Raw genomic sequence first — 18,513 nt, forward strand, 5'->3', positions numbered from 1 at the left:
CTCGATGCTAATACAAATAACAGAATATAGTGACCCGTAGCCCATTATACAGCGCGACACACAGCTCTGCTTGCCCACCGCCTCCGAGCTCCTCACCAGACACTACGCCTAGCATCACGCAACCCCCACTCCCCTGGACCGGCCCTGAAGCCCTCCCAGCTCGCGGCTCAGCCTTAGACTAACACAGAGCCAGCACCACGTGCAACAGCTCAAACTCAGGGCTGAAAGTGACTCACACCCTGTAGTAGCGCTCCGCACCCAGGGCGCTACGCTGCTGCGTTCCCATTGGTGGGTGGGCGTGGCACGTGACACAACGACGGGGCGCTGCGCGGCGGTTGGTAGGTAGCTGCACGTGCCGCGGCTGCTGAGTGGAAGAAGCCTCGTTGTGGGGGCGCGCGCAGCCTTTGTCGCGCGGGACGGCTTGTGCGGCGTGGAGCGGAGGAGGTGAGAGGGAGCGGGGTCGATGGCTTCCTTGCGCAGCGCTGGTCTAAGGCAGCGGGCGGTGTTTGGGTGGGAGGCCCCGCGGAAGGGAGCTGGGCGGCGGCCCGCCCGGGCCAGCAACTAGTGGGAAGTCCGGAGGGAGAGAGTAGAAGACACGGGGCACCGCGGAGAAGAGCGTGTTGCTGGCGTGGGCGGCCGGGAAGGGCAATTCCGGGTTGGAGGAGGTGTGGGACTCATGCGGTGCCGCGGGTGGTGGCGGGTCTGGGCTTTATAGGCTCTTCTAGTCCTGGTTCGGCTCAGGGACCTCGCGGCCCATCTGTCGGCTCTGCCTGGCCGCGACCGCTTCCCCGCCGCCGCCAGTAACAAGGTCTTGCCCTCTCCGCGCAGATTGAGAACCTGCAGCATGGGAGATGAAGACTGGGACACCGAGATCCAGGACCACGTGGCATCCTTCGTACCAGACTTCCAGCAGCTGGTACGAAACCATGAAATGGGGCAAAGGGAGGCTGGGTCCCGGTTACACTTGAACGTGCTTTATACAACCTATTTTTAACCTAAACCCTGGCCAGGAGGATGACAAACACGATCACATATGCTTCTTCTCTTGCATTGCAGTGATAGACTGGTGGTAGACGACTGTGTTAAAGGCCAAGGTTTTATGGAATGACAAAGGAGTATTTAGCTAGATTTCCTAAGTGTGTTAGTAGGGAGAGACTTTTTTTAATCTTTATACCATGTTTGCCATGACTTGTGTAAATAAAATACTCTTATCCTTCCAGTCTCTCAGAAGTGCTGAGAAAATGTTCCTGCTGAGCAGGTCAAGTTCCTTCCCCTTGATCTCTGTTGGATTCCTGTCTCTTTAACAACCTGACTTTGTCTATAAGCAGGGTACCTACCCAATCCTGCTCGCTCAATCTTTTGTTTGTTCTTTCTTGGGCCATCCTTCACAATAATACCAGTTGACTGTTCCCTTTGTTTCTAATTTTTCAGCTTTTTCTCCAGAGATGTTTACTTCTGTACTTGGAACAGTCTGTCTTTCCATCCACCACAAGTGTGTTTTCTTTGTCAAGTATCAGAGGGGTAGGCGTGTTAGTCTGGATCTGTAAAAGCAGCAAAGAATCCTGTGGCACCTTATAGACTAACAGACATTTTGGAGCATGAGCTTTCATGGGTGAATACCCACCATCCGACGAAGTGGGTATTCGCCACGAAAGCTCATGCTCCAAAACGTCTGTTAGTCTGTAAGGTGCCACAGGATTCTTTGCTGCTTTTCTTTGTCGTATACCCACTTTTCCCAGAAGTCCTTACCTTCATTTTTGTCATCCATTCTCTCACTGTCCATTACTTCAATCACTGAATTTTGTCTCTCAGATTTTCACTGTATGCTCACAGCACTTGGAAACCATAGTGATTAGTAGGGCCTACCAAATTCAGGGTCCATTTTGGTCAGTTTCACAGTCATTGGATTTTAAAAATAGTAAATTTCATTATTTCAGCTATTTAAATCTGAAATTTCGCAGAGTTGTAATTGTAGGGATCCTGACCAAAGGAGCTTTTTTTTGGGAGGGGGGGGTGTCACAAGCTTATTGTGTGTGTATAGGGGGGTGGTACTGCTATTCTTATTTCTGCACTGCTGGTGGTTGTGCTGCCTTCAGAGCTGGGCATCTGGAAAGCTATGGCTTCTGGCCAGGAGCTCAGCTTTGAAGGCAGAGCTGCTGCCAGCAGCACCGTAGAAGTAAGGATGGCATGGCATGGTATTGCCTTACTTCTGTGCTGCTGCCTGCAGAAATGGGCCCTTAGCAGCCACTGTTCTTCAGCTGCCCAACTCTGAAAGAAGCAGTGCAGAATTATGAGTGGCGTGATATAGTATTGCCACCGTTACTTCTGTGCTGCTGCTGGCGGGGCGCTGCCCTCAGAGCCACTGTTCTCCAGCTGCCCAGCTCTGAAGGCAGCACAGAAGTAAGGGTGGCAATACCACGACAGCCTCTCCTGCCCCTTCCCCCCAATAATCTTGCAGTTCCCTGCAACTCCCTTTTTGGGTCATGACCACCACTTTGAGAAACGGTAGTCTCCCTGGTAAAATCTGTATAGTCTAGGGTAAAAGCACACACAAGACCAGATTTCATGGTCCATGATGCATTTTTCATGACCATGAATTTGGTAGGGCCCTAGAGATGAGAATAGTATACAGCCTTATATTTGAGATAGGGAAATGTTACTCCGTAAAGCTTTATGTAAATATATGATGTTTTAGGTAGGGACTTGAATTTTTGTTGTCTGTAAAGTACAATCTCTGCCTATGGGGTTCTGTAAACAGATTGTAAATAATCAAACGTTTTTGTTTTAGGGCACATTATTGTAGCACAAGTGGAGGAACACCAAATGAGCATTTTTCTTTAAAGATAACATATACAGGATTTTTACCTTAGAGTTTTGTGCCTCCAGCAGTTGTCTTTGAGGAAAATCCGTTAGCTCATATTATTTTTGACCCTCTGAAGCGCTTATAACAGGGGTGGACAAACTTTTTGGCTCAAGGACCATATCTGGGTATGGAAATTATATGGCGGGCCATGAATGCTCGTGAAATTGGGGGTTGGGGTGCGGAAGAGGGTGAGGGCTCTGGGGTGCGGCTGGAAGTAAGGGGTTGGGGGTGCAGAAGAGTGTTCTGGGCTGGAACCGAGGCATTCAGAGGGGAGGATGGGGATCAGGGCTAGGACAGGGGGTTGAGGCGCCAGAGGGGGTCAGGGGTGGAGGCTCTGGGCAGCACTTACCTCAATCACTGCCCAGAAGCAGCAGCATGTCCCCCTTCTGGCTCCTATGTATAGGGGCACCTGGGGGCTCCACACACTGCCCCATCCTCAGGCACTACCCCTGCAGCTCCCATTGGCCACCGGGGTGGAGCTTGGGGCAGGGACAGTGTGCGGAGCTCCTGGCTGCCCCCAGGCATAGGAGCCAGAGGGGGGACATGCTGCTGCTTCTGGGAGCCATGGCATGGAGCTGAGTAAACCCCAGACCCTGCTCCTCTGCAAGAGCTTGAGGGCTGGATTAAAACATCTGAAGGGATGTGACCCCTGACCTATAGGCGTCTTGAGGGTCTGCCCTGATTGTTCCGTTTGGACTTTGGTCATTGAATGAGCTTCCTATGAACTACCTAATGATTCTGATGTGTCAGCTGTGACCCTGATTGCTCAGTCCCTTGTCTTGTAACTTCAGCCTTTGCGATGGCTTAGTTATGTCTGGAGGACTGTGATTACAATTCTCCTAGTTTTGACCCGACTGGGCTTTGGATGGGTCATGTTGAGGCTCATGATCTGAGCTAGGGAAGCTTTATAGTGTCTGTTCCAGGGCAGGTTTTATTTAGAATTTTAGGCTGAATTGGCACATGTGAACTTTTTACTTCACCAAGCTCTTTTTTTAGAAGCAGGGTTGAATAGGTGGGAAAAATCCCTTGTATCCTTCCAGCTTCTACCCACAAAGATGCCATCTACAGTAGTTGGTGCAAATGTTCAAAATATGAACATGCATGCTCTGCAGCAGGCCTGCCCAACTCGTAAAGCGGCGTGAGCCATATTATTCCAAAGAAAACAGCTGAGGGCCGAAACCCCCTGGCCCTGCCAAAACAGGCCCTTCCTCCCCCCAAAAAACGCACACCCTGCCCCAGTGCCCCCACCCCGCGGAAACAAACCTACCTTCCCCAGCGCTGCCCTGGTGAAACAGCTGTGGGCTGAAAAGGAAGGTGGGGTTGGGGGAAGAAATGGTGCACATAGGGTGACCAGATCGCAGCAGTAAAATAGGACCCACTCCTTCCTCGCTCGGCCCCACCATCACACCCCTCTTATAGGGTCACTATATTACAGCACACAGCAGTACCAAAAATTAAAATACTGAAAATGGATGCCCCCTCCAGCCACCAACTTGCCACTCGTTTCCTCACCCCCCCCCCAAAGTATAAAGCCTTGCTGCCACTGCCTACCCGCCTAGCTTGTCATCCTCCCCATGAAATAAGGGGAGGGGAAAAGGGGGACAGTTTGAAGGGATTTTTGGGGGCTGTGAACTAAGCCGGGGAGGGGAAAGAGGGGCAGTGTAAAGGGATTGGATGCAGCTGTCCAACACCCAAACACAGGGGCCGCAGGGAGCCTGAGGGGGGGTGGTGTTGCAGTGTGATAGGGACTGGGGAGAGGGAAGGTCCCTGGACCAGGGAAAGGGACAGCAGTCAGGGCAGGGCAGGTGCAACACGCACACACATCTCCTGCGGGGATTTCTTGGCTGCCCACAGATTCCTCAACCCCTCCCCCCTCGATCGCTACGGAGGCCACCCTGGGACCAACCAGTGCAGTAGCCACCCTGCCGCCAACCAAAGGGGGAGGCTTGGGAGGGTATCCAGCCCAGACACTCATACCTTCCTCCAGAGCCCAGCCATGTCCCCCCCTGCACCCCCCCAGCCCAGACAGTCACATTTCCTAAACCCCAGAGGCCAGCTGCAGGCCTCTCTGGCCCAGACACACTCAGTGCCCTCCCCCCAGCCCCCAAGCTCACATGGTGGCCAATAGCTCTGATGCCCATTTCTGTGGGGGATGGGGGCAGAGAGGAAATTCTGCAAGCACAACTTTAATTTCTGCGAAATTCTGCATTGCGCAATTATGCAGAATTCCCCCAGGAGTAATTTGACATTCAAAGTAGCAATTACGTCTTAAATTTGTTTTGCTTTAGTGGTCAGCAGTATGTCTGCTTTGAGAAGGGTTAGATGATATGGTAGAAAAGCAGGGAGGATAAAATGGATTTTGAAAATAGTTTAATTTTAAAAATTTTGCGTATAAAAATATTTTAAAATTTAATTGAAATTATGGTAGCTTTGGTTAAGGCCTAAATTTACTATAATATACTAAAATAATTTGTATTAAATAAAAAATATATTAAGCAGAACATATTTTCTGCTGAAGTTTTAAAGAGGGCCAAACCTCTAAGCTGGTGAAGTGTTAAACCAGCTTTTGACAGCAGTAGTCTCTTCTGCAAATGCAGAACTATTTTCTTCATTTTGGTTTATGCATCGAGTTCAGTTCAAAGACTAGTTTATTGAGAAACTGGGAGTTGAAGGGGAAAAAGGACAAAAGCTTGTTTTTCCTTTTTCAGTCTGTGGATAAAAACTAGGTGTGAGATGATGAGATCTGTTAGTTCTAAAATCTTGAAGGACACGAACAGAAACCGTTGAGTTTACTAACTACAGCTAATATTTGTTTTAATAAATCAGTTAACTTTAAATATGTTTTGATAATTTCTCTTAGGTATTCAGCACTCTTAAGGCAGTTTTATTTAATACAAAAATTAAAATGCTGTGTTTGTCCGTTTGTGAGTTCCAGTTTCCAAGCAAATACAGCTTAATGCAAATCATAAATAAAAAAATAAATCAAGTAAACAAGAAATGCATCATTCACCATTTTCTAACAATGATATAAAAACTAAGTTTCTGAATAAATGTATATTAAGCTGTATAATTGATTAAATGTGTATTGAATGTATATAGGTGTAATACCAAATTTTATATAAAGGCTATATGTAGTTGCCAGTCAACACGTTTAATATGGTTACTGACCAATTTTTCTTTGTATTTTTAGTTATTTTTCTAAAGTTGAAACAATATTAATACTAAATCAAGGTTTTCTGCTTGATGATATAAATCATCATTAAACTCTGTAATTTAGATTGCTTTGACTTAAATCAATCCACTTTGTAAAACAAACAAACCCTAACCCTGCAAAATTGTCTATTCTATCACTGCCTCTGTTAATATTGTTGGAACTGCACCGTGCTTGACAAGAGGTGGTATAATTAGAGAATTCTCAGTGGAGGTACAGCCAATGATGACATCACAGAAATCAAGATTGAATGTTAAAGGATTAATTGGATTTTTGGTTAGACTTCTTAGGCTGGTTTGTTTTTAGCAAACATTCAGTTTGGATTAAATGTGTTAAATGTTCAACAGCTCTACTGTTTTAATTAAATTGTTAAAGCTCCCAATAAACATACTTCCATGATGTTATCCAGCAGAACCAGAGACAATCAGGCATAATGTTCCTAATCTGTCTAAAGAGTAAAAGTAAGAGCTTCCTTCCAGTTAATTTTTTTAAAAAAAAAAGAAGAAGAAGAAAATCCAAACAACTTTCAGAATTTTGTGCATCAAAAAGCAGAGTACAGGCCCATTTAAAAAAAAAATATAGCACTTCTTCTGGGGAATTGACAGTATTCCTGTGTTAAAGGGACATGTTAAAAATAAATGTGCATTCGGGTGTTATACATTGTGTCCTGGAAGTGTGTGAAAAGTAAAATGTTGCTCAGTTTAATCATTTAACAACTGTAGAAGATAAAGATTTTGAAAGAGATGTTAATAGGTTTAGCATATATTAATGCAGAACATTTCGACTCGAAACATGATTTTGTTAAACAAAAGAGCATTTATAATATTTATTCTTCTTGTAACTTCCTCATTGATAGGTGCGTTTGCAACTGAAGTATGGGTTGGTTGTTTGTGTTTTTATTTTATTTTTTTGCTTGGTCCAAAACTATTATAATAGGTCTAATGTGTCTTGCTGTCTGTTGTAGGATAACTTTTCTGGAAGAGCAAATAACCCCTCATTTAGTTGCAGTCAAAGCAGAAATTCAGCAGGTATGTATTACAGAATTTTTAATTGTAAGCACTTGTGTTTTAGATCACTTGAGTGGATTAAGAGATGCAGGAGGTTTTCAGCCATACAATCCCATGAGTGTATTTCAGTACAGGATATAGTAAAGAAAATTCAGTATAAACCAGCCATTCATCTATAATTTTGCAAACTTATGATCTGTTTTCTAAAGAATATAAACAGATGCAATGAGGTTGGGTTGGTTCTTATTTTTCTTAAGAGCTGAAATTAAAGGAAACATCGATATTTGTCAGTGTTTATTTTATAATACGTAAAATAGGGGATGACTTTGGCAGTTTAAAGAACTGCTTGTAAATGTTGTAACATATATTGGGGATTAATCAGTATAAATTCATGTTTCCCATTTTGGAGCTTTTTACATTTAACACTATTCCAAGAGAAACCAACTTAAAAATTGCACTTCACTCTCTTACACTAGACAGTAAAAACAAGTAATGTCTAAGAATGCCTCAAGTGAAAGAGTAGAGAAAAATATATTTATTTTTTCAGTTTGTGCATATTGCGCATGTTAGAATTTTTCCCAAAGCAACAGCTAAGCACCTAATTAACTATTGCCAGTAGCAAAAGGATGTACAGAGATTAACTTAGTCTGGAGTGGATAAGTCTGTAAGGCACTGTACATAATAGTTTAAAATACTTTAACAGAAGTAACATTATTTAAGCATTAATTGTGCTTGCCTGACTTGCTAAAAAACTCTACATCATTATTCAAGAAATCTCATTTGAACTCTACAAGAGTTGATGGTATAACTTTTGAAAATTGCACAGTAAAAGCTGTTCGCTAGTATAGTTTAGTAGAGGTCTCAACCATTTTTCAGTATTGTGTCAATTTGTGCTTAGCATGTGGCATTTTCAGAAGCACCGGACTAACTTAGGAGCCCAATGTTCTCATTGAAAAGCAACAGACTTTAAAAGTTCTGAAAATTGTACTAGCATGTAACAATACTGAAAGACAGGGAATTACAATAGGTATAGAGAATTAATATCACAGGGTAAAATGTAGGTCAGGACTTGTTAGGGTATGTCTATACTGCAATTAGATGCCTGTGGCTGGTCCATGCCAGCTGAGTCAAGCTCATGGGGCTCAGGCTGCAGGGCTGTTTAATTGGAATGTAGACTTCTGGGCTTAGGCTGGAACCTTGGCTCTGGGGCCCTGTAAGGTATAAGAGTCCCAGAGCCTGGGGCTGCAGCCCGAGCCTGGAAATCTGCACCGCAGTTAAACTGCCCCACAGCCTGAGCCCAGTGAGCCAGAGTCAGCTGGCGCAAGCGAGCAGTGGGTTTTCAGTTGCATTGTAGACATACTCCGAGAGACCAGATTGTGGAAAAATCTATCTCTAAAACAGTGTGACTCATTCTCCTAATCCTCAGGTGCTTTTGAAAAATCTGCCCCTTAAGGTCCGACTGCTGACAGGTGTTAAGATTTTTGTATCCTTCTTTGAAGCTTCTGGTACTGGACATAATAAGAGAAAAAATGAAAAAGTTAAGTTGAGAGTTACTGTGATGATTTTATATTTCTGTGGAACTGCAGTGGAGGTGACTGAGTGGAACCATATTTAGGAGAGCTGTAAGAGACATTTAAGAGACATTAGTGTTCCTTTTTAAAAATTTCTTTAACGGTAATTGTTTTCTCTCTTGCTGCTGTGTGAAATATCCTCAAAGAGAAACTATTTATGCACAAAGTGCTGAAAAATCCACACTTTTGAACGATGTAGCTATGCAAATCTAAATATAAAGTGTAGATGCAGCTAGGCTGATAATAGAATGCTTCTATTGGCCTAGCTACTGTTGCTCAGGGAGGTGCCACTGCTATACCAATGGGAAAAATCCCTTCTATCTATGTCAGCTACGTCTACATTGTGAGATTGTTCCGGCATCACTTCAGTGCTGTAGCTATGCTGGTTTAGTCCCCATGTTGTAGACGTGGCCTGAGTGTGTCTACTTATGCCATTTTAAAGACAGTAATAATAGAATGACTTGATGTAGATAACTGACAAAAAAGAAACTCCCATATAAATTCAGGCATACTTACTTCATCCTCCAGCAGTCGTCTTCTCTGCTGCTTTCAACTGGCCAGATTTTCCCATGTCACAACTTCCCTGAATCAACTTCCTTTCACCTGGTTGTGCAGTATATCATGTACCGGCTTTTTGCAACCCGCTTATGTGATGAGCTTTTAAGTGGTTAGGTGGCTGTTGTATGCATCTTTTCAAAAGTACTCTTTCATTATGAAATGTGCTGCGATCTATACATACATGTTAGTTATGTTTGTATGGCTCACATCTTACTGAAGCAAGACACGGCTTTGAACTTAATGTTCATGCAAACAATTCTAAAGTGAATTTAACTTTCTTGCTTCCGTTGTAGCAGTCATCTTCATGCCATACTGACATGTAATTGCTGCTTTTTCTCTTGGTGTAAGGGGCACTGTGAGATAGAAAAGTACTGAGTAGTGCTTAGTTGTCAGTTTCCTGTTCTCCTGTCTTTTTTTTTTTTTTTTTTAAATCTCCCCTGTTACCAATGACAGAATTTTGAAAGATCATTTCTAGTTGGTGCTGGAGTAAAATTTCACCTCTACCACTCTAGACCCTTTTTGTAACATTGTCTCCAGTTCACATTTGTATTTTAATTGTTTGTTGAAGAAAAATTAAGCCCAGTTTAAAAATTGCTTAAAACGAACATGATTTTACATGTTGAGATAGTTGTTGGATAGGGCCAAAGTGTTTGTGAATGTGGCCAGAAAAATGGTGTTACCCCATACCAGCTTGATAATTTAAGCTGGGTTTGAAATCTCTTCAACAGAAAAACCGTTGAGGATTGGTTATATTGTATTAGCATATCTTAAAACAGATGACTGCAAGACCCATACGTAGTGTTGTAAAGTGCTAGTTCGGGAACTGCTCAGATGGCATTCTGAGGTTATTTTTGGTGACTGGTAAGTAAGTCATGCACAGTACATTTGATGCTGCTTGGGGGTAGTATATCGGAACTTTTGTTCGTTAAAATCTCAAGGAATCTAGAATCTTGGGTGACAGATGGTAAATGTTCATAAATCTGGATATGAAAAAGGCAGATAAAATGCAGCAGATATGGGTGCCCGTTCTTTCTCCTTTTATTGTGGTATGGGTAAGAATATTTTCCTGACACATTAAATCAGATTTCACTAGTTAATGTAAACGACCAGAAAATTAACTATGTACATTGCCCTCCACAAAGCTACATTAGGATTTACATGCTTAGGGAGATGGCTGTGAAACTTTGAGAAATGTGTGCTTGTACTCACCCTAGGCTAAGTATATAAAGAGGGGTTTGCAGTTGGCCAGTAGTAATTCCTTTCTTTCAAACAAAGCAGTTTAGGAATACCCCATACTACTTTCTCTATTGTTGGTGTTGCCCTTAAAAACTTTTATGCAGTGCAGCCAAACACTTTCCATTTTAAATAGTTTGAATAGTTAGTATTCATTTTTTATTAAATTAGAATCAGTTGGGTAGGTTTTTTTTTTTTCTTCCTGCCTTGTGGAGAACCTGGCATTGAGGAAACAGGTTTAAGAAGGATGCCTCGTGAGGTAACTAATTTTTTTTATATGCCCACGAACACTTTCTTCTTTGTCTAGTAGAGCAAACTGCAGGAAAAAGCATGGCTTCTCATTGGAGGGTGCAAAAAGATCTCCAACCCCTCCTCGTGAGGGTGGCTATCAAGTATAGCTTCAGAGAGAACATCTGGAAAAGAGGATATTCTAGGGCATAAAGGCACTGCTACAGAATCAAATGGGATTAGCCTGCTTTCTTCAGTGTGGGATGTGAAGTCATTTTTGTAGGGGGGGAATAATGCCCTGAAAAAAGTCCTCTTAAAAAATGCTGGAGGCCCTGAAATCTAATCTCCTTTAGAGCTAGGGGATTCTACTCAGTTACCAGTGGCTTCCAAGAGCTGTTTGCAGGAAAGATCTGTCTGAGCCTCAGTATCAGCCTTTGCGCATATCAGGAGTTGTGGCAAGTAAAGCAGCCCTTTGGATCCAAGCTGTTTTGAAATACTCCAGGGTCTCTGTCAGATTCATCTACTGTGATCTTTAAGAATCATGTTACAAGGTTTCATGCTGGGGAAGAGGGGGGAATCTCTGACGTCTTAGCACTGTTTGATGCTGAGCCGGAACCGTTCCCCTTTGGAGTTTTGTCCCTTAGGTCTCCTCTGAACGTCTGCCTCTTCTGTGAGAGCCTTCGGATATTTGATGATGTTCTCTATGCTGGGCTTGATGCCAAGAAGGACTAGGGTTGGGAAAATCTGTGTCTTGATGTTCTTTTGCTGTCCATTCTTAGAAGGCCCAGACTCCTTTGGGTCTGGCACTCCAGTGTTTGGGTGTACCCCACATTTTCTCTGTCAAATCAGCAAGCTTAGGGTTAGGACAAGTTTTTCACTGCTTTGGAGGGCTTTTGTGGTAGTGCCTAGCCACATGATTGGTCAGGATCACCCATGCTTCTTCACCATAATTCTCTGGAAGGGGATTAGAATTGGGAGGAGAATCTTTTGAGGCTGTTCTCTTAAATCTTTCCCAGATGAGGTCATCACTGCTTCCTTTTCACCCTCATACAATTGTGTGTATGATGGCAGGTACTCTGGAAAATTTCTTTGACATCACTGGAGGAGGAAGGCCAATAAACTCTCTGACATTCTAGAGCTTTAGGAAAAGGGTGGAGCAGCCTGCCCCATTAAAGAGCTTACTGGACCTGGGCAAGGGTATTTGGAGGCACCCTACTTCTGTGGACTGCTTAGAAATTTTATTCATAGGTTCCAAGAAAAAGGTTTGATTTATTATTTTAACACCCAGCAGTTGGTTCACTGATGATTTCCATGACTATTGATAATCTTTGTTACAGGCAGCAACGAGTTCTGATAGTGGAATGATTTGTACAGAAAGATTTGCTAATTAGCAGCTGCTATAGCTTCCAGCTACCAGGCTGTCATGGCTCAATACAAGTTCTTGTGTAGTAGGGTATCCATGTGAGCTAATCACAGGTTAGCTGATAGGGAGTTCCTACATCCTGGGTGAGGATACTAATGATTTTTCCAGGGACTGGGGTGAGGCTGACTGGGCTGTAGTTTCCCAGATCCTCCTCCTCCCCTTTTTTTAAGATGGGCACTTGTCAAGGTTTTTTCCCCCCACTTTGAACTTTAGAGTACAAAGGTGGGGACCTGCATGAACACTTCTAAGCTTAATTACTAGCTTAGATTTGGTAACGCTGCCACCAGCCAGAAATTCAGTATCTGGCGCACTCCCTGTCCCCACCCCAGACTTTTCCCTCCCTGGGTTGCCTTGGGAGGCTTCACCAATTCCCTGGTGAACACAGATTTAAACTCCTCGGATCTTAAAACAAGGAGGAATTAACCATCCCCTCTCCTTTCCCTCCACCAATCCCTGGTGAGTCCAGACCCAATCCCCTTGGATCTTTAAAACAAGGAAAATCAATCAGATTCTTAAAAAGAAAACTTTTAATTAAAGAAAGAAAAGGTAAAAATTATCTTTAAAATCAGGGTGGAAAATGCTTTACAGGGTACTCAGATTCATATAGCCCAGAGGGGGACCCCCCCGCCCCCTGCCTTAGATTCAAAGTTACAGCAAACAAAGGTAAAAATCCTTCCAGCAAAAAGAAACATTTACAAGTTGAGAAAAACAAACATAAGACAAACACGCCTTGCCTGGCTAAATTATTTACAAGTTTGAAACATGAGAGACCGATTCAGAAAGATTTGGAGAGCCTGGATTGATGTCCCATCCCTCTCAGTCCCGAGAGCGAACAACAACAAAGAGCACAAAGACTTCCCTCCACCAAGATTTGAAAGTATCTTGTCCCCCTATTGGTCCTCTGGTCAGGTGTCAGCCAGGTTTACTGAGCTCCTTAACCTTTTACAGGTAAAAGAGACATTAACCCTTGACTATCCGTTTATGACAGCACTACATTAGCCTTCTTCCAGTCATCCAGGACCTCCCCCGATTGCCATGCTCTGCAATCACTTCCGCCAACTCCTTTAGCACCCTTGGATGCAGCGCATCTTGGCCCTATGTACTTGTGCTCGTCCAGTTTTTCTAAATAGTCCCAAACCGCTTCTTTCTCCACAGAGAGCTGCACACCTTCTCCCCATACTGTGCTGCCCAGTGCAGCATTCTGGGAGCTGACCTTGTTTGTGAAGACAGAGGCAAAAAAATCATTGAGCACATTTAGCTTTTTCCACATCCTCTGTCACTAAGTTGCCTCCCTCATTCAGTAAGGGGCCCACGCTTTCCTTGACTTTCTTCTTGTTGCTAACATAACTGAAGAAACCCTTCTTGTTACTCTTAACATCTTTTGCTAACTGCAACTCCAAGTGTGGTTTGGCCTTCCTGATTTCACTCTTGCATGCCTCAGCAATATGTTTATACTCCTCCCTGGTCATTTGTCCAATCTTCCCCTTCTTATAAGCTGCTTTTTTGCGTTTAAGATCAGCATGGATTTCGCTGTTAAGCCAAGCTGGTTGCCTGCCATATTTACTGTTCTTTCTACACATCGGGATTGCTTTTTCCTGCAACCTCAAGGAGTCTTGAAAATACAGCCAGCTCTCCTGGACTCCTTTCCACCTCATGTTATTCTCCCAGGGGATCCTGCCCATCAGTTCCCTGAGGGGGTCAGTCTGCTTTTCTGAAGTCCAGGATCTGTATTCTGCTGCTCTCCTTTCTTCCTTGTGTCAGGATCCTGAACTCGACCATCTCATGGTCACTGCTTCCCAGGTTCCCATCCACTTTTGCTTCCCCTACTAATTCTTCCCTGTTTTGTGAGCAGCAGATCTAGAAGAGCTCTGCCCCTAGTTGGTTCCTCCAGCACTTGCACCGGGAAATTGTCCCCTACTCTTTCCAAAAACTTCCTGGATTGTCTGTGCACCGCTGTATTGCTCTCCAGATATCAGGATGATTAAGTCTCCCATGAGAATCAGGGTCTGCGATCTAATAACTTCTGGTAGTTGCCGGAAGAAGGCCTCATCCCCCTGGTCCGGTGGTCTGTAGCAGACTCCCACCACGGCATCACTTGTTGCTCACACTTCTAAACTTAATCCAGAGACTTTCAGGTTTTTGAGCAGTGTCATACCGGAGCTCTGAGCGGTCATACTGCTCTCTTACATACAATGCAACTCCCCCACCTTTTCTGCCCTGCCTGTCCTTCCTGAACAATTCATATCCATCCATGACAGTACTCCAGTCATGCAAGTTATCCCACTAAGTCTCTGTTGTTCCAATCACATCATAGTTCCTTGACTGTGCCAGGACTTCCAGTTCTCCCTGCTTGTTTCCCAGGCTTCTTGCATTTGTGTATAGACACTTAAGATAACTCGCTGATTGTCCTGCAGCAGTCTTCCCCTCTTGCCTCTCCTGCTCGTGCTTCCTCCCAGTATCCCATTTCCCCACTTACCTCAGGGCTTTTGTCTCCTTCCCCAGTGAACCTAGTTTAAAGCCCTCCTCACTAAGTTAGCCAGCCCGCTTGCGAAGATGCTCTTCTCTCTCTTCGTTAGGTGGAGCCCTTCTCTGCCTAGCACTCCTCCTTCTTGGAACACCATCCCAGGGTCGAAGAATCCAAAGCCTTCTCTCTGACGCCACCTGCGTAGCCATTCGTTGACTTCCACAGTTCGACTATCTCTACCCAGGCCTTTTCCCTGCGCAGGGAGGATGGACAAGAACACCACTTGTGCTTCAGACTCCTTTATCCTTCTTCCTAGAGCCACGTAGTCTGATCTTGAGGGAGATCACGGTATTCTTGGCAGTATCATTGGTGCCCATGTAGAGAAGCAGGGCTTGATGAGTCTCAGCTGTCTTTCTATCACATTGTGAATCCTACCTCCTGACAAGCAGCAGACCTCTCAGTTTTCTCGGTCAGGGCGGCAGATAGATGACTAAGTTCCCCTGAGGAGGAGTCCCCAACCACCACCACCACCAACCTCCTCCAAGAAGGGCAGGGCTGTCATGGCAATGACTGTTGAGTGGCTGAAGGCATATGGGTTGCCCCACGAAGTGCAGCAAACCCTTCAGGACCTGCCATTTGAGGGCACTGTTATTCTTGGAGCAGACGGACTCCAAGCTGCACAGCCTAAAAGATTCCCGGGCGACCATGAAGTCGCTGGGTATGCACCCCCCTGCAACCCAATGTAAACGCTTCAAACTGCAGCCTCAACGGCAGCGGTTGTACCCTCCTTGACCCGCACAAAACTTCTATAGAAAGAGGAGTAGGAATGGCAGGCACAGACCATTGCACTCCCAGTCAGGTGAGGGCCAGGGCCCGACCAAACCTTCATCAGGCTCAAAGTAGGCCTTTTGAAGATGCACCCGAGGACACTGTACCTGCCGCTACACCAGACCCTTCCCTATACTTCATGAATCTGCTATCCCACTTTGTCCCAAATAACATTGGACTGCTGGGTCCTTTGCATGGTGGCGGTGGGATATGCTCTCCGATTCTGCTCCTCCCCCCTCTCTCTCCCCCCCTTTCCCCATTCCTCTTCAGGGACCCTTCTCATGAGCAACTCTTTATCTAGAAGGTGCAGTCAATTGCTTATCACCATAGGGGCAGTGGAGGAGGTTCCTCTACTCCTGTTATTTCCTAATCCCCAAAGCAAAGGGGAGTTTTAGATCTGCGAGGACTCAACCAGTTCTTGGTCAAGCTGAAGTTCTGCATGGTATCCCTGAGCACAATCATACCCCTCCTTGGATCCGGGAGACGGGTACACCACCCTCAACATGAACGTGTATTTTCACATATCCGTTCGCCTGAGCACAAATGATTTCTGCAGTTTGTGGTCGACCATGAACACTATGAGTTCAGTGTTCAGTTTCTTGACAGGCCCCCAGGTGTTCACCAAGCGTATGTCGATGGTTGGAGCCTTTCTTCGCAGAAGGCAGGTACAGGTTTATCCCTTTCTTGATGACTGGCTGTTACAGGGGCACAACAGAGAGCAGGTGGAGTCTCAAGTCTCACTAGTGAGAGTTAATTTTGAGAGACTGGTACGACTCCTCAACATGAACAAGTTGATCTTGTCATCGACCTAAACAATAGAATTAATTGGGGCAGCGCTTTTACTACAGACAAGGGCATTCATGCTAGAGACCCGATTCCAAGCAATGGCGGACATGATCCAAAGCCTCAGGCAATACCCCACCATGACAGCAAGAGGATGTCTCCTTGGCCACATGGAAGCCTGCACTTACGTGGTCCAACAGGCGTGGCTTGCTTTGACCTATTGCCCAGGGTGTGACAGCCTGGAGTCAATGGTGTTATGTGCTCTGGCACGGACCAAGTTCCTCTGTTGGTAGCTCAACCCTCGGACAGTCTGAGAAGGAGTTCACTTCAACAGCCCAAAACCTTCTCTGTCTCCAGTAACAGATGCGTCAGCTCTGGGTTGCGGGGTGTCATAAACAGATAGCTAAGGGTTAATGTCTCTTTCACCTGGAAAGGATTAACAAACAACACCTGACCAGAAGACCAATCAAGAAACAAGATACTTTCAAATCTCAAGGGAGGGAAGCCTTTGTTTGTGGGTTTTGGGTTTGGCTTTGTTCTCTCTGGGTCCTGGACAGGACTAGAGGTGAAACCAGTTTTTCTGCCAATCTCCCTGCTACAGCTCTATCGTATTCAGAATATGAGTAAGTAAAAGGCGTTAGTCTTTTTATGTGTTTTTCTTCATGTGCAAATGTGTGACGTTCCGCTGGAAATATTTAAATTATTTTTGCTGGATAAGGCTGTTTATCCATTGTTATAGCTAATACCCTGTGATATTTCATCTTGATCAGAACCAATTTTGTTTGTTCTTTCTTTCTTATTAAAAGTGTGCTTTTTAAGGACCTGTGTGATTTCTTTTTCCTAGTTAAGGCTCAAGGGATTGAGTCTGTATTCACCAGGGAGTTGGTGGGGAGAGGGTCTTCCAGGGTAACCTAGGGAGGGAAACGGTTTATTCCCCTTTGTTGTGAGACTCAAGGAATCTGAGTCTTGGGGTCCCCAAGGAAGGTTTTTGGGGGACAGAGTGTACCAGACACTGGAATTTCTGGTTGGTGGCAGCACTACAGGATCTAAGCTGGTAATTAAGCTTAGAAGATTCATGCTAGTATCTCATTTTCTGGACGCTAAGGTTCAGATTTGGGAAAGAATACTATGACAGGGGGCTTAATGGAGAGATCTCCGAACACAAGGCCTGTAGTCGCAGGATGAGCTCTCACTCCATATCAATATCAAGGAACTCAGAGTGGTGTGATTAGCCTGCCAGACCTTCCTGTCCCGACTGCAAGGCTAGTGTGTGGCAGTAATGTCCAACAACACCACTGCCATGTTTTACATCAACAAACAGGGCGGAGCCCATTCCTCCCCTCCCCCGTGTTAGGAAGCCATCAACTATAGGAGTTCTGCATAGCCCATTCCATTCACCTGGAGGCGTTGTATCTCCCAGGAGTGGAGAATGAACTAGTGGATCACCTCAGCAAGTGGTCCATCTGTCCAGTGTCCTACGCTGCATTTTCCAAGGGTGGAGGTTGCCCCATTTAGATCTGTTTGCAACAGAAAGTGCCCAGTGTTCTGCTCCTTCTGGAAGCACAGCCCAGGCTTGATCTCAGACACATTCATGCTATCTTGGGGGGACTGCCTCATGTATGCCTTTCCCCTAGTCCCACTCGTACACAAGGTACTGCTCAAGGTCTGCAGAGACAAGGTAGAATCATTGGCCCCAGCGTGACCCCACCAACATTGGTACGCCACACTGCTGGAGCTGTTCGTGGACACCCTGATTCTGCTACCACTTTACCCACATCTCATCACCCAGGAACGCTGTCGCCTTCACCACCCAGACCTCTAGTCCTTCCATTTCATTGCTTGGAAGCTTTATGGTTAAACTCACTGAGACTCCTGTGCTTGGAACCAGTAAGAGAGATTCTCCTCAGCAGCAGAAAACCATCCACCAGGACCACTTAACTAGGTAAGTAGAAGAGATTCATTTGCGTGATGCTCGGCACACCAGCACCTCCGCTCCAGGTGCCTGTACCAGGTGCCTATACTCGTCCTGGAGTACCTCCTACATCTGAAACAACAGGACCTGTCAGGGTCATCTAACAGGGTAAACCTCACTGCTATCTCAGCTTGTGGAACTCTGTGCCAGAGGATGTTGTGGAGGCCAAGACTGTAACAGAGTTCAAAAAGGAATTAGATAAATTTGTGGGGGATCGGTCCATCAATGGCTATTCCCCAGGATGGGCAGGGATGGCATCCCTAGTCTCTGTTTGCCAGAAGCTGGGGATGAGTGACAGGGAATGGATCACTTGATTACTTGTTCTGTTCGTTCCCTCTGGGGCACCTGGCATTGGCCACGGTCGACAGACAG

General features: G+C 45.2%; 1 protein-coding gene across 1 annotated transcript in view; it reads left to right on the forward strand.

Moving 5' to 3' along the window:
* The first annotated feature begins 369 nt into the window (after nt 1-369).
* DDX4 (DEAD-box helicase 4) overlaps nt 370-18,513 on the forward strand; it is a 116,003-nt gene continuing 97,859 nt past the window's right edge. The window contains exons 1-3 of the mRNA XM_032769030.2: nt 370-444; nt 829-916; nt 7,039-7,102. Coding sequence (XP_032624921.1) covers nt 845-916; nt 7,039-7,102 — 136 coding nt within the window. The 5' untranslated portion in view covers nt 370-444; nt 829-844. The remainder of the gene's footprint in view (nt 445-828; nt 917-7,038; nt 7,103-18,513) is intronic.

This window comes from Chelonoidis abingdonii, chromosome 6 (assembly GCF_003597395.2).
Source record: "Chelonoidis abingdonii isolate Lonesome George chromosome 6, CheloAbing_2.0, whole genome shotgun sequence".
Taxonomy (NCBI): Eukaryota; Metazoa; Chordata; order Testudines; family Testudinidae; genus Chelonoidis; species Chelonoidis abingdonii.